At 51.2% G+C, this 20,991-nt stretch overlaps 7 protein-coding genes across 7 annotated transcripts; 2 read left to right on the forward strand and 5 right to left on the reverse strand.

Moving 5' to 3' along the window:
- Positions 1 to 2,793: 2,793 nt before the first annotated feature.
- Positions 2,794 to 6,252, reverse strand: COCCADRAFT_8284 (uncharacterized protein; the record flags this gene model as incomplete). Its single annotated transcript, XM_007717992.1, has 3 exons — positions 2,794 to 5,402; positions 5,465 to 5,608; positions 5,997 to 6,252. 3 exons carry the CDS (start codon positions 6,250 to 6,252, stop codon positions 2,794 to 2,796), a joined length of 3,009 nt encoding a protein of 1,002 aa, XP_007716182.1.
- A 1,331-nt stretch (positions 6,253 to 7,583) lies between these two features.
- COCCADRAFT_29419 (uncharacterized protein) lies at positions 7,584 to 8,399 on the reverse strand (the record flags this gene model as incomplete). The annotated part of the gene is made up of 2 exons (XM_007717993.1): positions 7,584 to 8,188; positions 8,267 to 8,399. 2 exons carry the CDS (start codon positions 8,397 to 8,399, stop codon positions 7,584 to 7,586), a joined length of 738 nt encoding a protein of 245 aa, XP_007716183.1.
- Positions 8,400 to 9,227: 828 nt separating this feature from the next.
- COCCADRAFT_106339 (uncharacterized protein) lies at positions 9,228 to 9,662 on the forward strand (the record flags this gene model as incomplete). The annotated part of the gene is made up of 1 exon (XM_007717994.1): positions 9,228 to 9,662. The coding sequence occupies one exon, from the start codon at positions 9,228 to 9,230 to the stop codon at positions 9,660 to 9,662; it is 435 nt and encodes a 144-aa protein (XP_007716184.1).
- Positions 9,663 to 11,906: 2,244 nt separating this feature from the next.
- On the reverse strand, positions 11,907 to 14,521 carry COCCADRAFT_106371 (glycoside hydrolase family 63 protein; the record flags this gene model as incomplete). Its single annotated transcript, XM_007717995.1, has 3 exons — positions 11,907 to 12,155; positions 12,229 to 14,183; positions 14,287 to 14,521. 3 exons carry the CDS (start codon positions 14,519 to 14,521, stop codon positions 11,907 to 11,909), a joined length of 2,439 nt encoding a protein of 812 aa, XP_007716185.1.
- A 668-nt stretch (positions 14,522 to 15,189) lies between these two features.
- Positions 15,190 to 15,825, reverse strand: COCCADRAFT_106328 (uncharacterized protein; the record flags this gene model as incomplete). Its single annotated transcript, XM_007717996.1, has 1 exon — positions 15,190 to 15,825. The coding sequence occupies one exon, from the start codon at positions 15,823 to 15,825 to the stop codon at positions 15,190 to 15,192; it is 636 nt and encodes a 211-aa protein (XP_007716186.1).
- A 1,294-nt stretch (positions 15,826 to 17,119) lies between these two features.
- On the forward strand, positions 17,120 to 17,731 carry COCCADRAFT_29422 (uncharacterized protein; the record flags this gene model as incomplete). The annotated part of the gene is made up of 2 exons (XM_007717997.1): positions 17,120 to 17,240; positions 17,373 to 17,731. 2 exons carry the CDS (start codon positions 17,120 to 17,122, stop codon positions 17,729 to 17,731), a joined length of 480 nt encoding a protein of 159 aa, XP_007716187.1.
- Positions 17,732 to 19,204: 1,473 nt separating this feature from the next.
- On the reverse strand, positions 19,205 to 20,224 carry COCCADRAFT_106372 (uncharacterized protein; the record flags this gene model as incomplete). The annotated part of the gene is made up of 1 exon (XM_007717998.1): positions 19,205 to 20,224. One exon carries the CDS (start codon positions 20,222 to 20,224, stop codon positions 19,205 to 19,207), a length of 1,020 nt encoding a protein of 339 aa, XP_007716188.1.
- Between the last annotated feature and the right edge of the window lie 767 nt (positions 20,225 to 20,991).

Raw genomic sequence — 20,991 nt, forward strand, 5'->3', positions numbered from 1 at the left:
GGGCGGGGCTAATTCACGATATGGGCTGGGATGGTTGGTTGGCTGGAATGGTTGACTGACTGGGTGGGTGGGTGTGGGATTGAGTTTGAACGAAGGAGGGCCGAAACGCAGGCGGGTTAGGATGCAAAAGGGCAAAAGGCACGACTGCCAAAAGAGAGAGAGCGGCTTATTAGCCGATCCAACGTCATGCCAGAGAATGCATCGTATCGCGTAAACCCTCGTGATATGTGGTACCACAAACCCACATCCCCTCCCCCCCCCAAATCCATCCCAAACCCTGGTCATTCAAGTTGTGCAAGGAAGAACAAGAGGGAAAAATCACAACGCGCATCGCATGCATAGCTCGTTAGCCACCCACCCACCTGCAACCCACATCCGTACTGCATGTCCCATCCCCCCATCCGCCTCATCGTTCCCATTCCCCATTTTTCCTTTCCCCGGGGAAGAAAAAAAGACGCGCTGCATACGCCCCCCCTTCCCTCTCATTCCAAAAGGGAAAAAAACAGTAGTCAGTAGTATCATTGATAACATACCATTTTCCTTTACGTATAGCGCTTTGATCAATACTTACCAATTTTCCACACCCTGATTAAAAAAGCCCTGCATGGACCCCATGTACTATAGTAACATACACGCGCGTACGTGCGTTGCGTTGCGGTAGATGATAATGGGAATGGAAAAAAAAGGGTATGTAATAGTTAGATAAACATCAAAACATATGAACAAACAATAACAACAACAACAACAAAGACACGCGACTGAAAGAGCGGTGGTGCACAGATGTTTTTTTTTGTTCACACCGATACAATTTCGCTTTGTCAAGAAGGGGACACGTGACCTACTTGGAGAAAAAAAAAGTGGATTGGATATGCCGACGCCCCCATCTCCCCATTCCCCCATCCGTTGCCGATATTACTTTGCCCAAACTCGGCTTTCAGCCCCGTGTTTTTGTTGGCGCTCTGTTCGGTGTTGATGCAGGCATCGGCCAAGCGAAAAGAGTCAAGATCGGGGGGGTAGTACCCAAACATCCCTTGGCTCTTTTTCGTTGTTGTTGTTGCTCGCGATTGCTGAAGATAGTCGTCGTCTCTCATCACTAGCATACACATGCAGACTTGAAATTCCATAGTAGTAGTGCTAAACTTTGTTTCTTCCCCCAAAAATTTCCCCGACCGTTTTATCTCGGGAGGTTTGCGCGCAAATGCGCCGACTACAGTAGTAAGATGGAGGAGGGTTGGCGAGGTATTTTCTTGAGCAACAATGCTCACTTTCCCTTTTACCAAACACTTGTTCGGTGTCGCGGCAGGACCCATATGTCCGATGCGCGCCCGGGTGCGCGAGATACGGTACCTAGCTATTACCTATATCTCCTCTCTTATTCGTTTCAACAACACACCCCCGACCCGAGGCTCGCGGAAGCAGAAAGAGAGCCCTGGTTTGGTTTGTCGCGGGACAAATTTGATTAATAAGGCTTCCCACGTTACATATTAGGGGCAAAATGGGGCGATGGGGATGGAGGAAGAGGGACCCATTGAAAAAAAAACACGAATTCAAGTATAACCCTGGTTTTGGCGCCACGGTACATGGAATCGGGGAATCGAGATGATGGGTCCCCTTCCCTTGAAAGCCAATTTGCGTGGGTTGAGATTGTTTGTTATCTGGACTAACGGAAAGTGACTTGGCGCGCTATTGGAAAGCCGGGTGGGGAAAGGAAAAATATGGGTTGGGAAAGTGGGTATCGTCGGGAATAGTGTTGGTTAGTAGATTGCCCGAACAGGGTGCAGAAGACATGCTTTCTCCTTTTTTTTTCCCTTCTAACCTTACAACTTGAGCTTGCTCTATTATTGCTACTGCTATAGCATGTTGTTGAGATGTGGCGCATACTGAATAGGCATGGTAAACGACTCAAGGAGATGAGAGATGGTTATCGTCGGCAGAGACGATACGGGCGAGAACACGAGACATGACTTTATTGTCGTGGTTCTAGGTGTACTGACAGCGTCATTACTAGTAAGCGCCCCCTAGGGTGCAGCGCCGAGGAAGTGAGGCAATCGGGACGCAATACGCTGCGTTGATAGCTGCACGACATCATTCGCTAAGCCGCTGTCATCAATGTTTGATCATGGTGACAGGCGCGGGTAAGCTGCTGTTCAACTTCAGACCATGCACAAGCCGGGTTTGCGCGCGCACACAATTGGTCAACTCCGTAGCCGTGGCTTGCAGCAAGCTTGTTGAATACCCCGCGTTGCGAATACGAAAACCTACACCCTACCCGTATGTCGTATGTGTTGCATCGATGTGTCATTGAGTCGTATGTTCCGCGCGTGGCCATTTGTGCATGTCTTTGCATTTCTTGGTGCCAACTGTAGTCTGCTCTACGGGCTGGACTTTGGTACTGCTTCAGGGTAACTCATCCGGGAATCCTGCCGAAATGCCAAGTACCAAGTGAAAAGTTTGACGACCCTGATATGCTCTATGCGAAACTAGGGTCATTTGGCAAATCTAGGCTCAAAGGGACGTTTCTCACCTAGATTGCATACGAAAGAATAGTACTATGGAAAGATTAGGGATAATTGACAAGAGGCATTGGATTATTTTGGACAGGAAATATTCAAGGCAAACACATCACAAATGGCACAGCACAATGGGACAGTTAGGGTATTAAGTTCAGACAATGAAATTATGCTTCTTGGTATACGTGAGAAGACTAGCAAGTACAGTGATGAGAAATTAACCTTTCCATGAAGGCGGGCTCATCGGACCCTAGCAAATATCCAAATACACATCGACTCATATCTAGTCGTCATCCTCCTCCTCAACAGCGCGGGGAGCAAGGACATAACGGGTAGTTCCGTGCTTGTCAGTTCCGTGCTCAAGAGACAGCTTGCTGAGAGCAGCAATCATGTTCTCAATGGCAGGGTTCTTGCGGCTACGGTCCTTGCGGCCGAGAGTGTCGAGCCACTCAATGCGGTTAAGCATGTAGTAGACAATGGCGATGATAATCGTAACACCAATAGAGTAAGCCCAGATGACGACAACGGTGACGATGTCGACCCATCCGTCATCACGGAAGCGGGAGTTGATAGTAGGGGGGTTGGTCTCGTAAGGAGCACCGGACATCCAGCCGAAGAGAGTGAAGATGGTAGCGAGAGCATCGACACCCAAGATGGCAATAACCAGCTGGAACGAGGGGAAAGTCTTGCCGCCACGAGTGACGAAGATAAGCCAGTTCTCAGTAAGGGCAACCTCGAGGAACAGAATGGGCTGGATAGCACCAAAGTTCTGGATGATACCTCCGCTGGGGATGAAGAGGGTACCACGGACGACCCAGGTGGCGAGAGCGAGGAGGAGACCGAGGATGACGGAGATGAACCAGATCTTGGGCAGCTGCCACTCGACGGGGCGTTGCTCAGAGTGGGCGTTGTCGTAAGCGACGGCGACAGTAGCCAAATCAGCGAAGAGGGCAAGGAAGACAATGAGTTCAGCGCGGATAGTCTCGTTGAGGATGATCATGGAGGTGACGAGGTAGACTTCCAAGTGGAGACAGAGAGCAATACGGTACTGAATGTAGGCCTTCATACGCTGGAAAATCTGGCGGGCAGTCTTGATGGCAAGAACAATGGTGGACAGACCAGGGGCAAGGAAGACGATATCGGCGGCAGCCTGAGCAGCTTCGGTGGAACCCTCGACGGCGATACCACAGTCAGACTTCTTAAGGGAAGGAGCATCGTTGACACCGTCACCAGTCATGGCAGTCAAGTGACCACGCTGCTGGAGCATTTCGACGACCTGGTACTTGTGCTCGGGGAAAACCTCAGCGAAACCATCGGCACGCTCGACAAGGTCGTGCTGGGTGGTACCAGTAAGACCGCCGTTGATGAGCTTGGAAGAGTTGTAAACCTTGGTACCAAGAGCAAGCATCTTGCAGGTCTCCTTGGCAATGGCAATAGCGTCACCAGTCAACATCTTGACGGGAACACCGAGCTGCTGAGCCTCAACGATGGTCTGGGCGGTATCCTCACGAGGGGGGTCGAACATGGACATGAGACCGAGAAGGATCCAGTCACCGTCGTTCTTCTGGTAAGCGACACCGAGAGAGCGGAAACCACGGCGAGCGAACTCGGCGGCCTTCTCCTTGTAGAGGGTAGCGGTGATCTCATCGCAGTTGGCGAGGTTGACAATGGCCTTGGGGGCACCCTTGGCGCAGACGTACTTGTCACCACCCATGTGGCAGACGGCAGTGATACGCTTGGAGACGGGGTCGAAGGGAGTGAACTTCTCGGTGCGCCATCCCATGTTGAGGATCTCACGAGCCTTGGGGTAGCGGCGGATGGTAAGAATGGTGACCTTGTCAATGGGGTCGAGAGACTTGAGGTTGTGGGAAGAGGCAAGAGCAGCGACGGCCATCATCCAGTTGACATCCTGACCCTCAGCGACGTAGGGCTCACGGAGCGAAAGCTGGTTAGCAGTGAGAGTACCGGTCTTGTCAGAGCAGAGAACATCGACACCAGCAAGCGACTCGATGGCAGTGAGCTTCTGAACGATAGCCTTCTGCTCAGCAAGGTAGGCAGCACCGACGGCGAGAGTGGTGGTGGTGACGACGGGAAGACCGACGGGGACACCAACGATGAACATGATGAGGGCGTAGTGGAGGAGAGTGACGGACTTGTCGGTTCCCTCGCGGGCAGTGGCAATAGGAATGTGACGGAAGAAACCACCAATCCAGGCGAGCAGGATGAAGAACATGACGAGGACGAGAAGCGCCGTTCCGATGGAGTTCATGATAGCCTTGAAGTGACCCTGGTCCTGAGCGCCCTGAACGAGGGTAGCGGTGCGACCGACGAAAGAGTGCTTAGCAGTGGTGATGACGATACCGTAGGCCTTGCCGCGCTTGCAACCAGTGGTGTAGTAGGCAACCTCTCCCATGTACTTGTCGACAGCGAGAGACTCTCCGGTGATGGACGATTGATCGCAGGCAACGAGAGGGTGGCCCTGGGTGATGGGGTTCTCCTCGTCGAACTTCTCCTCGTCGACATCATCGTCCTTCTCGTCTTCGGGATCAGCGTCGTGGAACTTGTCTTCAGCCTTGAGCTTCATGTACAATTCGAAGTCTTCAGGGTGGTCGTAGCTGCAGATAAGACGGGCATCACCAGGGACGGTCTGACCCTCCTCAACGACAACGATGTCACCGGGGACGAGTTCACGGGCGAGGATGGTTTGTTGCTGGTTGTCACGAACGACAGTGGCCTTCATGGCAATGTCACCCTTGAGCGATGCGACGACATCGGCAGCCTGCTTCTCCTGGTACCAACCGACAATGGCGTTGAGCAACAGGATACCGCAAATGACACCGAAATCAATCCAGTCCTGAAGACCAGCGGCGAGAAGAGCAGCGAGCTCCATGACTGGCTAGGCGTTAGCAGTTGCGCTAAAACAAAGTTTGCGCAAGGATGGGGCGGGTACTTACCGTAGAGAATAGGACCGGTGAAGTAACCAATGAACTGCTTGAGAAGGTTGGTCTTCTCGCTGGTGATTTCGTTGAAGCCATAGCGCTTGCGGCGCTCCTCGACCTCGTGCGAGGACAGACCAGTGCGAAGCTCAGTGTTGAGGACTGCGAGGCAATGTTAGCAAGAATGTCTTTTTTTGCGCATGTTTTGCAGGGCGCGGCTGGGGAGGACAGTAGCGGATAGTTTGGTGGAGTCGACGTGCATGGATTCTCCACTGCGCTTTGCCGCCACGGGCTGAGCTAGCAGGGCAGGAAGCTCGAGCTTGAGCTTGGACCATGCCGCAACGCCAGCGACCACATTGCGGCCTCTGCTGCTCAACGACAACAAAAGGCGAATGGGTATTGCCAAGTAGTCGTAATAGGCAGGTGGCAGGCGAGTGGTGTGTGCGCGCGTGTAGGTGTGGAGGATGCGCGATTGCGGTCGCGAGGCGGGCGTGGGGAAGTAGGGGGAAGGGAAGGGGATGGATAGCAGAGCGATGGAAGGAAGACTTACAATCATCAGGAACAGCGCCAGCGTCGGCGACGGGGGCAGCGGTGGTAGCACCGGACTTCCAGAACTGCCACCACTTCTTGACCTTGACGGTGGGCGTGGCGTGGGGGTTGACCTTTGCGTCACGGTAGAAGAGGATGTACTTCTGGAGCGCTGTGTATTCGTCCATGCCATCGAATTCGGTCATGGAGACGATGGACTTCTGGCGCTCAGCGCCAGAGCTGGCCCGCGGGCGCTCAACATCGTCGTTGGGCGCCATGTCGGAGTCGAATTAGGGATTGGGTGTTGCTCGTATGTATTATTATATCCGGTAACTCTGGGCACAGAGAAGGCTTTCCGGGCGACTTGACTTGGATGAGGTTGAGGTCAGGTCGAAAGTGCTGGGCAAAGGGGAACCGCAAGCAGGGCCTTCTCTGTGAAGAAGTGTTCAGAGGGCGGGCGCGGCTCTGGTTAAGTAGCGTGCGAGAAGCTCACCCACGTATCAACCAGGGAAAAACTCAGCAAGGACCGACCTTTGGCCGCTATGAGGGATTTATGATTGTCATAAAACTAGCCATGGTTGGGGAATAGCTCGACCCGACCAGCCCGGGGGCATTTTTGCAGCACCCCGGGTCCGTGCACCGCACGCTACATCATCGGCGCGCCGCAAACAGCAGAGATTGGCCGTTTTGGCGGTGCAGCAGTGACCGGCCGAGGGCGGGTGGCCGTCGCGCGCTGCTGACAAGCGATTATCCGACTGCTTTTGCCTCGTCGTCATGGGCGGGCGGCGGCTGCTGCGAGTGGGTGCAGGGCAGGTGAGTGATGGTGAAGGAATCGGCATGAGTGAGGGAGTGAGTGAGAGACAGGGCAGATTACCATTACTACTGCTGCAATCATCCCACTCCCTTCAGCATGACTGCATCATTTGTGTGTGACTTTTTTTTCCTTCTCTAACCTTTTGCCGGTCTGTTCCGCCCCGGGAGAAGGAAAGGAAGGAAGCAATTGGCAAAGCACCTTGACGGTGTTGCTGCTTGCTGCTAAGAACTGCTTGCTACTACCACTATCGCTCCTGCCCTCTTGCTCTCCTGCTCCTGCTGCCACTACTCCCCTCCACTCTCCACCTCCACCACCAATACTTGCTACAAGCCACTAACTACTCTGCCCAAAACCATCCGCCCAGCCACCCTCAATTGCCCTGCTACTATTGCCTGCCCGTGTATCGTCTGTTGCTCCCTAACCCGGCATCGCTCGTCTCGTTTCCTCCAACGCGTCTCCGTCGCCGGCTGCTGAGATTAAGCTGGAGATAGCGCGACATTCCGCGACAAGCGTGCAGGCGCGGCAGGGATGCGCCCCCATGACGTTTGGCCAACTGCAACCCACGCCCGGCCAGCATCGAGTAGCACCACAGCACCACCTCGTCGACTCGCCGCCACTGACTGGCACTCGCAGCGAGCACCAAGCTTCGTCTCGCTCTGTAAACAATGCTTGTCGCCTTGGCTCGCCCCTCGACTCCGCTCAATCCTGCGAGGCATTTTTTCTTTGGCCCTTGGCTGTGGTCCCCCGAGCCCTCCCCACGCCTGCGCGACTTTTGGCTGCATTCACAATTTTCTTCTAGCGGCCTTCCAGCCCCACGCACCACCAAGCACCATGGAGCCTCAATATCCGACTTCCCCCCTCCCTCTCCATGATCCAGCACGCCCCACGGCCTGCTTCGGGCATCGGCCCTGTCTCAACGAGCCCTACCGCTGCTGAGACGGCCAGCCATGTCGGCCGAATCACACCTACTGTCACGCCGTCGCCCGGCCAACCCTGACCACCCCCGGTCGTGACCGTTAGCAGTTGTGTTATCATGGCCAGACGACTAATACCACCAACCGCACTTACTTGCTCGCTCGCTCCACTACACGCCCAGCGTGTGCCGTGGAGAAATTGAAACACGGTTCCGTCGCACAGGCCTTGGCTGCAAAAAAGAGCCTGGCCTGGCCGTTCTCGTTGTGTCGTGCCAATGCCAATCCTAATGCCTGCGACGGCCTGGGGAGCCTGCGAGTCTGCCCCGGTTTCCATCCAGACCGTGGATGGCCTTCCCAACACGGCAGCCGCCACGGCCACGGCTACTGCCACGCACGTGACACGCCTTCCTCCTGCTACTGCCACCCTCACTGCCGATGCTTCGCCGGCACGCGAGCGAGCCTCACCGCCGTGCGGGAATAATCGCTCTAACCCACATGTGTACGAGTGCGAACACGTACTGCATACCATCCTCCGCCTGCCATCCCATCACTCATCGTTTTTACCGACGCCAACCCTCGCCCTCGACTGGCTCTCTGAATCGCTCCCACCGCGCGCCCCACCCACCGGTGTCGGTCCGCGCTCGTCGCACGCACCCTTACGCCGTGTGCTATCTCGTCTATTGTATTGTTTGTACATGCTATTGCTACAAGGTTTCTCGAGTATTGTCCTTTGCCCATCTGTCACCATCCATGTGCTATAACGGCCACGACCCTCTGTGCTTCGTCCTGAGACAGACGGCCCCATCGCTTGCGCTGATCACCACCGTCAACGTCTTTTCGCGATGCCTTCGTACCTGCAGCATGGGCGTTGCGGCACCCACACGCCAAGCCAATTGTTGTACGCCGCGTTTCAAACACCGACACATGTTCGGGAAACTTTCACCACTCTCCATCTTAGTTAGCTCTCCAGCCTCGTGACACGCTTCCGGTGAGGCACTCCCGACCTTCACGGCTGATCTACCTGAGGCTCATGTGCGGCTGCCATTGTTTCGTTCCCAGCCTCCGAACTCTGTCCCTGCTCCCAACTAAACAATGGCTTTTTTTTTCCAAACCATGTCTGCCGCGCCAACTGCTCACGGCACGCGAACCCTTGCATCCGACGCATGCAGGGACGGTGGGCTCCACCAACCCGCCTCACTCGTGTCTTTTTGCGGCCTGGTCGCGATTGCATACACCGGACGTCTACTCAACCAAATGCACTCTTGTCATGTTCAATGACAAATTCAACACTGTCCACCTGCGTTGAACATATGTATACCAAGGCCCCCACCAATCAATTCCAACTTGATCTGTGAGGAGCATTGATATCGGAGCATGTGCAATTACTCACGCGTAGTCATACATACCAGGAAACCCTGCTATCACCACCTGGGTGTGGTAGAAAACTTTGCATAACCATAGTGCGACATGCCCTCAACCACATTGCTCCTGTCCCGTCAACGTATAGCCACTCAAATCATCTATCATGGTCGCACCTGTAAGTGACTGCTCTGATACCTGCCAAGCAGCAGATCAATTGTTTGTATCAGTGCCGGATCTGGTAGATCGCCCTTGGCGCTGGCTCTCCCATTCTCCGCACAATCCAACAACACCGTCCGCTGTGCTCGTCGCATCTCCGCCCGGGCACTATGCTCCGCGTCCGGCTTACCATCATCCGTTACTATCGTCAAATACATTCCTACTCTGTCCAAAGTGTGCCCAGCTTGTCCAAGCCGCTGACACTTTAGTGCGGCATTTTCAGAGGTTGCACCATATTGTTCTTGGCAACCATCGCGGGTTCATCCGAACCCTCAACTCCCCAGATTTTGACCTGTCATCGACCCCCACATGTACATCCGATCTTGCCATGATGACTGCCTTTTTGCCATATATCCGTCCGCCTTTTGACCATGCAATCTAATCACGCAACCACTTGCATCTCGACCCCGCTTCCGACGGCATTCTTCCATTTCTCCATGCTTTTACCGATTAGATAGTCCTCGGCATTGCATCCGGACACTGAAAGTAGCAAGGGAAAAAAAACTTTTTAGCCAAGGAATCTGGAGAGACACACGTGCACCCTTCTCCGCGTACACGGTCACCACTCAATCGTCGTCCCTCCGCTGCCAAGTATGGCTCTGTGCGGACAGGCGCCTGGGCGGAGCAACCATGTGCCACCACAGTCTCCCATTACACTCGTCTGTGCAACCTCTTGGCTCGTAGTTGTTTTCTTTTTGCAACACTTGGCCTAGTGTTCAACATGAAAAGATATCATTTGCCATTACTTTTGCACTCCTTTTAATTCTCCTTTTATCTTCGTATAAACAAAACTGGCCTCTCTTGGCTTTATTGGTTTTTTTTCTCTCACTCCAAGTCCCGTGTGTGGCGCATAGTAAGCTGTATTTCTTCGGCTAGCACATTGCTCATCGTAATTTCATTCTCAACTCTGTTCGGTGATCCCCTTTTTTTTGTTTGTTTTGCATTCTCGCTGGCGAGTAAAACCAGTAAAGGGAAAAAAGGGGTTTCCACGCGTGATAGGGTTCTCCCGTGCAGACAACAAGGTTGACGTAATTTTAGTGTAACGCTCTAGGACCATATCTCGTATGGTAGGTTTACACCTTCTGTATCATCTCCGAAAGCCCCACGTACCATGACTTGGAATTTCGTTTGGGATTGTCGTGAGCCGTCTTTGTACATGATTGGAATTGGAGCATAATATTGTGTAGATGAAGGTTGTTGTGGTGGGTGAAGAGAGTTTAGAATATGGGTGACATTCGTTGTATGCTTGATGGCATGTATCAACATTACAATTTGACATCTCAAGAATAATAAAATACCCTTTCAGGAATTGCATATTCTATCATGTAACAATGTTTGAAAAGTAATGTGGATTTTACGAGTGACAAAATTATTTTACCTATTATGCGCCAAAGAAAAAAATACGTACTCCTATTATAAATAAAAATTGAAAAATAGCAAACTTCACTTCACTAAACTATTGCCCTATACGATATCTAGATACCCACATCATAGCATTTATGATACACTTTTAGGATATGAAGTGACCATTAATTCACCGTACCGCTGCTCTCATTGTTGTTTCCCTCTGCCGATAGGCCTGCATCACTCCTGATTAAAACAACGATTTGCATTTAGTACCTAATAAAACACCACGTGCACATCTATCCTACCCAATTTCTCACTAAACCAATGCATCTGTGGTCAAGGAAATGGAAACCAAAAAATCTGCCATCATGAGAGGTGTCATATAGCACAACGAAAAGAAATCTATCAGTACCGGTTTCACAAGTAATCAAATATCAACGAATACTTATGAATAGCTATTCCATACCCACTCCTATTTTTTTCATAATCAACTCTCCATACTACTATCCATCTTCTCCTCATATTTTTTTACATTTCACACTCTCACAAGCATAAGTCTGGGGCGATGTTGATACTTTTGCACCGCAATCATCCTCAGATATTTGAAATATCTAGAATAAAGAGAAGAGGAGAAGAACACCAAAAAAATGCTACATACATCTATACTCTTATAAGAAGGAAAAAACCCTCTCGATTTCCCCGTTAATCTACCTAGATGAAAATAAAATAAAATAGAGAAGTAGATATATCAATTACGCTTAAAAGGTATTTCAATAGAGAATTGTAGACATGGATATTAGTGGAGATGCAGCAAAGGTTGTTAGATGGGACAATAAATTCATACACAATAGAAATGTCGAGTGATGATTTAAATATAAAACAGCAATCGAATATAAAAACATAAACTTTTACATCTTTGTCCCCGTTCGACAAAAAAAAATCGACACTCTGCCATGGTTTTGGTCTATTCTCTCGCAACATACCTGACACGTTTTTATTTAATATATAGTAAAAAAAATAACCTCTCGAATCTTCGCCCCCAGTTGACATGGCAGTAGAAAAATAAACAAAAGGAAAACATGGTTCACTTAGAACGGGACTGTTAATGATCACATCTCCAGTATTCAAACTGTTTCTCAAGCCGATGAGATAGTGTGACGGTACAGGTACCGTTTATTCCACTACTCTTCAATCTCATCTACATTTCCATCTCACGTCTCATTTAGCACTCCATATCATACCCACATACCATTTGTCCCACCCCACTCCCATCACCCATCTACAACTCATCCTTCTCCCTCGCCTCCTCCCCACTCAAATCCGGCATCGCCATAATCTTCACCACCAAGCTCGTCCACCCCGTAAAGTGCTGCGTCCGCTGCCCCTTACCAGTCTCAGGATTATACTGCTCCCACGCGAATCCCGTCTCCTTCCAACTCTCATACACCGTCTTGACCAGGTTCTTGCGGAGCTCCGTGTAAATCTTCGTGGCGCGCGCACGGTAGGGTCCGGGAGATTGTGCGAGTTTCTGTTGAGAAGAAAAATCAGGTTAGTAAAAAAAGGGAACAAGATGGGAGATTTCCTTTGACAGGAAGACTTACAAGAAGTTGGGTCACAGCTAGGTAGTTGATTGGCATCCAAACTGGTCCTCTCCAGTAATCTTCTGCGGTGTGGTAGAACTCGTCGCTCTTGCTCAAACTACGGATGCCATATGGACTCCAGAGCTCTTCCTCGTCCTCAATCAGGTCGAGGATTGCACCGAGCTTCTTGCTGTCCTTGTCTATCAAGCCCGTTATAAAAGGAAATAGGGAAATGTATCCCTTGTGGCAAACCAGGGCGTTCTCTTCATAGTCATCAATGGTGGCGTCGCAGTATGTTTGGTCTTTTTCGGACCAGTGCAGGTCGTCAATGTTTCGGGTAATGGCTTCGTCGTAGCGAGCAAACTCTGCTGCGTCATCTTCTTCGTTAAGGTAGATTGCGATGCGCTTGATGGCACGGGTCATCATACCCATCCAACTGATGAGGTCGACATGTAGCTCGCCAGGGTGTGGTGGCTGAACGCGGGGGTAGTCGTCAAGGCCAGAGGTAAGGATGTGCGTGGGGGTACGTCCACGCCAGCGGTAGCCCTCTTTCGAAGAGAAGGCTTGACGTTCATAACTCTTGATATCACCGGCCTGCGTCTTGCGGTACCAGAAGTAGTTGCGTTTCAGCAGTGGATAGAGAGTGCGGAGGTATTCGAGTGCTGCCTCGCGGTTTGACAATTGCATCGAGTAAGACTTTTCTTGACGAAGCTTTTCGCTACTAGTGTCCGTCTTTATCGCATCGAGCTGATCGAGGAAAGAAGTGATGACCATGAACAGCGTCGGGGGGTTCGCGTAGTGAGGATACTGAACCTGGAACTCTTCAGGCACCTTGCTGCGGGCTTCCGGACCGAGAATCTGCTCACGGGCGATCCAGCCATCGTCATCCATGAGCTTGAACCAACTTTTGATAATGTCAAGGGTAAGGTCAGCATCCCAGTCAATGACAGGCAACAGATGGAAACCTTCATCCCAAAGGAAGCCACGTGGAAAGAATGGCCGAGATGGAATTGCAGTGAACAGCTCCGAAGGCCCCTCGAGCTCAGCCACGTTCCTGCTTCGCGCCTCGGCAGCCTCCTCCCAAAACCCTTCACTGTCCTCTTCGTAAGCAGGGTCGTAGGAGCGGTCGACACGAGAGTCTCCAAAGAAGTAGCCGATACCGCCGATCAGGTTCGAGAATAGCGACTTTGAAAACTCCTCGTAACGCTCTTTGAGGAAAGGAGCTTGTGGTTCGAAGATTTTGGTGAAGCGAGATGAGAAGCTTGAAGTGACCGAGTCAATCTGCTGGGTAATGTCTTGCGAGGTAACCTTTTCAGGAGCAGACCCCGATGAGAAGATGACATCAAACTCGAATGGCCCCTCAAAGACCTTTTGAACAATATGCATATTTCCTTGGCCAGGCAAATGCTGGATGGTGTAAACCTGGGCAGGTGGTGGGGGATTTTGCTCGTCGTACTTTGGGATCAAGACGTCGATCTGACCCTTCATGTGTGCGAACAAAATGGCCTTGACCTGCCATAGTGCCTCATCAGGTATTTGTCCGCTATGAACCAGTGTCCTGTCCAAAGGCTTATCGTCCCAGCTCGGATGACCAGTGACGGGGTGCTCGCCTTTGCCTTCCGTGACCCTGACTTCAAAGTCACCAAGCTCAGTCGTCTGCCCTTTCAAGACAACATCCCCTTTAACACCCGGCTCTTCCGTGTCAGCATCTGCGACTTCCAGGCTACCCAGACCTTCGAGCGTGTTGTACCAGATGACCGTCGTACGAAGATTCGGGCTGGCGTCTTCTCGGGGTGTTCCCTTGATTCTCGCGCCCCAGCTGCCGCCGTGTTCTCCACCTGGGAACTTGATAAACTCGGTGGTGATGTCGATTTTGTTCGCAGGATCGTGGATTGTTTGTCGGCCGCCGCTACGCACATCATACTCGTCCCAGCCGTAGCCATCGAGCTCGTGCTGCTCACAGGTGTGCCGGAAATCTATCGAATCAGCAATTGGTCTTGTTGGTGCTAACCATGTGAAGGTGACTAGATGCTTCCCGTCTTGCTCGCATCCATTCAGACAATTACCAGTGGTACTTACTATTCTGCACACTTTGATAGTCCTCCACTCGGGTCCACATTAACCCGCCCATTAAGCTCTTAGGAATGCGTGGCCTGACGCCAAAGTACAAGTTTGGACGATAGGGTCCCCAGAGCAAGCTGGCGTTTGTAGCCTTCTCTACCTCTGCCAGCTGTGCGCCCACAAGGGGCAATTGGAGTGCAAAAAGACATGTCAGCCCCTTCCAGAGGGTGCCATGTCTGCTGTCGCGCGTCATTGTGATGTGTGAAGCTGGAGCTCCGGACCTTGAAGCTTGCGGGGTTTGGGACACATCTCGCTCAGACAGCCACGGCCGCGGCCGCAATCGCTCCTGATTGGATGGCTGCAAGTACTCCCTCTCCACATATTGTGCGAAGCATATGCACTTCCCCGGACTTGACGACGCAATTGTAAACTAAGCACAAATTTCAGCCGAACAAATCCTGTCTAACATTCGCGCCTGTTCAAGCCCTGTATCCTATCTCCTGGCACGCTTCACGGAGTAAGCAGAGCGATTCATCTAGTCATCGGTAAGAGTAGTTGATTTAGCATTCTAAGAGCAGCATTTGCCTGAAAAGACGAATGCAATTACACTTTGCCAACCTGCTTACAGTAACAAGTTTTGTGTTGACACATGTTCCTTCTGTTCCGGTCAGACTCAAAGAGAACCAAATATGATAAAATATCAAGGCGTCATACCGTGAGCTGGTCCTTCCCCAAATGCATGCAATCCAACGGCTTGTCGTGGCATTTCATGGCCATATCCCCCATGAGCATGCTTTTGCCTTGCGCTGAGTAACCCCAAAAGACGACTACGACTGCATGCTTCAAGCTCAAGTCTTCAAAAGTATCGTCGTGATCCTAGCAATTGATGTGAGACCTTGCAGCACATCTTCACCCATCTCATTATGACCTGCTCGGCGACAGCGGCCTGTTGAATCCACCCTGGCGGTTCATGTACTGTCTGGCCTGGAGCTGCTTGTCCTTTCTGACCCCATAGTTCTTGTCATTCCCTGGCACTTTGGTGTTCTTAGTGCTCTTGAATCCGCCAAAGCCCATGACCTTTAGCATTTCCCATTCGTCGTCGTCCATGTCTTCTGGTTTCTGCCTCTCATCCTTCATCTCGACATCTGGTGTCTCTTCCTTGACGATGTCGGTCGAGGAGCGAGGACCAGTTGGAGGCTTTGCAGAGCCGCCAAATGGACCGCGAGCACTACCGCGAGGTCCTTTCGGTGGTGAGCGGTCGCGGAAGCTGGGGCGGTCGTCCCTGCCTCCTCCCCTCCTGTCGTCGCGCCCTCGTCCGCGATCATGACCAGCTCCAGGTCTGGCTCGGTCACCACCCCTCCCAGCTCCATCGCGCTCATCTTTCCGGTATGGCGATCGTGAACGATATCGGGTGTCGCGTCGGCTGCCGCGGTCTCTAGGACTGCGCGAGCGGTTGCGCCGTTCTGTGGGTGTGCCGCCTCGCTCACGGCCTTCACGTGGTTCGCGACGGCTGTCTCGCTCGCGGAAGCGGTCGCGCGATCGCTCGTTATCTGACATTGCTATGTTGTAGGGAGCTGTGCGTGAGGTTGGGAAGCGACTGTCGCGAAGAGCAGATCAAACCGTTGGCTGGGTTCGGTTGCCAAGACCGTCGCCATTCAGCCCTACCAAGTTGGGCGATACATGTCATAGTACACCATTGTAGTTTTTGGAAATAGAAGTCGAAATATTAAAAAACAATCTTATTACAACTATGGAATATATGTTAAGAGACTCGTAACCCAAGATAGTTGCAAAGCCATACCATAGCGCTAACCCGTGATCACATGACATATTCACTGAGCAAAAAAAGAATCTTCAAAAACATACGACAGCGGGGATTCGCCAGTGGTCACCCACCTGACTACTAATCCGCCGGTATTCTGTTTAACTAGGGAAGATCGAACGGGTTTCCGTGCTGCCGAGAAATCCTATGGTCGTATGTACTATAAAAATCAGGATTGGTGTAACATATTATCGAGCAGATGGAAATATTGGGAACATGGGCTAAGTAGGTCTGGTAGTTCGAGGGTGCTCACGTGATGCTATCGATATCCTTAACTTAGCTTGGCAATGCTGCACGAACAGGACTTGATCTCTCTACCCCCTTTCGCACGCCGCACACAGAGAGTAAACACTTAGTGGCATCTCTCTTCAATATAGCTGCGAAACAAAGACTCTGCACCTGCCCCTTTACATACATAGCACTACGCGCCAACAAACTCGTCCATGTTACTCACACATTCTCTAGCTTCCTAAGATACTACCCCCTCTACACGGCGTACGAAAGGGTGTACAGATGGCATTCAGTGAGCACCCTCGAACAACCAGATCTAGCCCATGTCCCCAATATTTTCATTTGCTTGATAATATGGTACACCGATCCTAATTTTTATGCCTGTTACAAAAGTAGTTGCCTAGTTCTACAACAGCTGTCCCATGGAGCGTGCTGCGGGATGTGAGGTGTTTGTTGGTACACTCTCATACAACCATGTTTTGATTTGTAGTAATAGTATCCGCCTCGAATAGTCGACGAAACAGCTTTCCAACAACCCTGCCCAAGCCATGATAGTCTACTCAGTGTTAATGCTCCTAGGCGACTACACATTAACCATGGACTGTAAGCGAGACTGAGATCGCGTGACCCATAGCCCTCTGCTTCGTGCCTTCCCCGTTCCCTAATCATCGAAAAAGCCAATCACACATCATCCACATTGCCCCTCCAGCCTTATCTCCATGGACATCTTTGCAACCCATCCACAAGGCTACTCTGCAAAACCGCCTTAGGCTTTTCGTATATCATCCATTTCCCAACATGCCCGAATTCAGCGACACCCCACCAGCTGCACATCAAATTTCCCTGCTCCTGCACACAGCGGTCGACTTCGGCCTCAATTCAGGCGTCGGTATTGGTATTATTCAAAGCACGGCGCCAGGTGTGGGCCTGCCCTTCACTCTACCAACGGAGTAGCAAGCACATGGTATCGAGCATGGCCAGGCCAGAGCTAAGAACCTCATAACGTCCGAAAGAGTTCACATATTCGCACTTATACTTGCCATGGGGCTAGCGCGCAGTAAAATCAGGCGAAAATGCACTGCCACACGCATCAAGGTGCAGAGTATCATGGTGCTCTGCAGTTTGCCAGCGGTGGTTGAACTGATTAAACATCACCAAGCTCACGGTCCTAATAGTCTCGAATCAGTGGTCAGCAAGGAGGACCGCTCGATGATCAGAAGAGTCCTGGCGACTGTAAGGCGACTGTCGAGATACGATGTTCAAGTCTCAATCGTAGAAAATGGGGCAGAAGGCGACATTGGGAAAGCAACGAGAGCAAAGATGATAGCCAGCCACAGGAAGAAGAGGCTGCTTCGTCGCCGTCGTCACGAACGACGAATCATGTCAAAAAAATGCCGAGATGGCGGATGATGAGGAAGAAGATGGAGGAAGCGACAAGGAAGGGGATGGAGTCGACGATGGGAAGAAAGGATAGACAACAGCTCATATTCGGAACATATAATAGCAAGAGAATCGTCAGGTGTATTTATGAGAGACGAGATAAGTGAGCCTGAATTGCACTGAGCTCGAATAAACACTCCTAATTTCATAGCTCCAGCTGCAAAGTAACTGATACGAAGCGAACAGAACTAGGCAGCCCGATCTCTAGACCTCCAAAACCTCCAAACCTCGTCATGTATACTCGTGCATCCAATAAGGACAGATTCGGACCTTGTACAAGGCGTAGAGACCATGCAGAATGCACAAAGATGCCCACGTAGCGATTGTAAGACAAAAAGAGAATACGGACCGAGCGAGAGATAGAACGAAATAAGGAGAATAGGACGAGGGCCTGTCGGTAGAATAATCGTTCGGATCGGGCAATGGCGAGCAACTGCCGGTGCAGACGCGCGGTGTGGAAGCTGAAAAGATCCGTGAGACGCGCGAAAGTTTCCTTTCGTCAGCAAATTCCTGGTGAGTGCGGGAAGAGGAAGGCTGAGCCAAGAACCCTGATTAGTCCAACTCCGGTCCCCTTTAGTTGCTGAGGAGTCGAACCTCCGCGAAGTGGCACCTTCCCAAATCGCTGGCCCGGCTGCTCCCCTTTGGTTCAAGATACACGCGCTAGGCGGTAGGACTGGTCTCACCTGCTCAAGCCCAGAAGGTATGCTGTCACGAAAGAGCACTCTGTTAGTGTAATCGAACGCCTAGCCAGACGGTGGTATGAGCATCAAAGAGGGAGGCATGGAAGAGATGGGATTGGCGTGCATGCCGATATAGAGAGACAGCGAACAACAGTGATGTACGTCGATGCTACCGAGTGTCGGGCGGTATGGTGGCAGTATTAGATAGAAGGGGGGTAGCGAAGAGATCAAGGTGACCAAGAAGGAAAATACCATGGCTTATGAGCTGAAAAGAAAGGTTAAATGCACCGAATGAATGCAGATATTCGTGGATCGTGGTGTGAAGAAGAGGTGGATGATTGTGAGCAGCAGGTATACTTTATGCAGAGCACAACAGTAGGACCACCAATGCGGAAAAGGGCTAGAGGCTCAGCCTGATCAGTAACGATGGCTGTCGTAGAAAGCAATGTTCAAATTCAGTAAGAAGAGAAGAGATCAACACCTCAAAACCAGGAAGGGAGTCAATGAATCAATGAGGAGGTGTAGAGAGCTACTGCGTATCAAATTCAAACAAGCGGTTACTACTAAAAAGCAGAAACATATCAGCAGATAGTAATATTTTGCACTTTTCGTGTACAAAATCCCATCTTCGATGAACAAACGATTGTCTATAGCCAGGTGGTATCACCATTCTATTCCATAACGCCATACCATGCAGGGTATCTAAGATGCTCTCGTGAAACGCATGACCCGGGGCACTCAAAATAGTTCAAGACCAAGTTGCTCAAATTTCATCCTCTTCCTCATCAAAGTCATCCTCAGAGCCCATGTCGTATAGAATACGGCCACCCTCACCACCCTCACCCTTTTGAGCATCAAAGTAAGGAAGGACGATGCCTTCGCGCGCCTGCTTCTGCTTGTCGGTAAGGCCGAGATTGAACGTCGATTCCATCTCATTGTCAGCGGTATTTGCAAACGCTTTCGTGTCCTGGCTCGCGTATGCAGGAAGCTGATCGAGTAGAATGACGAATTCTTGCTTGATTGTACCGAAAGGCGAACCACCAACGGGAGCTTGATAATCCGAGCGACGGCCAGGTCGGAGAAAATAAGTCTCGCCCTCAGAACGGCCAGATTTGCGTCGAAATTCGGCCTCAAGGACGATGCCACGGCGATCGTTGGCGTCGAGACATTGGACGATGCCTTCGGCTTCCTGAAGCAGACCGTGGGTAGGCTCAGGCAGACTGCGCTCTCTAGCTGCCTTGGCAGCGAGACAGTGAGCTAGAGATTTGCAGGTAATGACGGAAGTCGCCATATATGTGACCAGATCGAGTGCCTGGGGGGCATACGGAGTCTCCGGTCGCACGTTATGGCCAGGTAGCATATCTTGATGATAGACACCGACAAGGGTGGACGCGAACTCTCCAGCGACCATATGGAAGAGCCTGCCCATATCGATGCCTTTCCCATTGAGCGCATCATATAGTGAGTCGATGATGACGAGGCTCTCTTTTGTACTACTCAGGGCCTTGCGCAGTCCATGCATGATCTCCTCTCCGGTGGCGCCAAACCCGGGGACGGTGCGGATAGCTGACATGAAATGTGATGATTCAAAAGCAACGACAACAACATTGACATTCCGAGATAGTGCGCGTCGCATCATCTCGGTTAGAAAAGGATGTGCCCGCTGGTTGAGGTCATCGAGGACGAGTGTAAAGGGTGAGGTATTGGCGCGGACATTGAGAACCCTAGACATGAGGTGGACTGAGTGGCGCTGGTATTGCGCGAGAGATGCAGGTCGACTCATTCTGGAGTTTGGAGCACCTGACACAAAGTTTGGGATTTCTTCGGCAGACTGGATGAAGCCCTATACAAAATTTGTGTTGCTGGCAAGTTTGCCAGGGTGGTCAGGGAACTAGCTGGACGCTGTACTATTTTTGTCAGATAGCTGTCAGAACAACCTGTATCCCTCTGGATAACTGTAGTCTGATCAATGTCAGCTGGAAAGATGGAATCCATTGACTCGAAGCATTCTTGTAGTGTGTGAATTGATAATTTGACCCGACAAAAAACAATTTAATGCCATGTGAAATGGCAAGGGGCTGGGGGGTGTATCGGGGCCGTACAGACTTTCGGGGAAATGCCGAGTACTGTGGGATGATAGGAAGCCCAGGGAGACTCAAGAAAAAAAAGCGTACCTGCAGTGAATGGGGAAGGCAGCCGGATGTGCGGAATCAATTTAGCAATTTAAGTTTGCCAAGGCCGATTAGTAAAGTCAGGCTCTATACAACTGAGGGACGTTGAATCGCAACTGTTGAAATTCGCTGGATGGTTTGTTGATTTCTGAAGCAGCATTGTAGAATCATGACAAACGGTCGCAATAGTGGGGTTGTGCAGTGAATAGTCCAAGTCATTTTCGTGCGCGCTAGTGCCTTTTGAAACTAGCACCGGCCTTTTATGGAGTTAGGCACTTGCAATGCCGTCCCCACTTTCCCACGCGAAACGTATTGCTCAGACGTCCGGGGTACAAATGGACATTGCAGCCGACTAGCGACATGAAGTGTTCCTCAGTGG

The sequence above is a fragment of the Bipolaris zeicola genome (genome assembly GCF_000523435.1).
Source record: "Bipolaris zeicola 26-R-13 unplaced genomic scaffold scaffold_207, whole genome shotgun sequence".
Classification (NCBI taxonomy): Eukaryota; Fungi; Ascomycota; class Dothideomycetes; order Pleosporales; family Pleosporaceae; genus Bipolaris; species Bipolaris zeicola.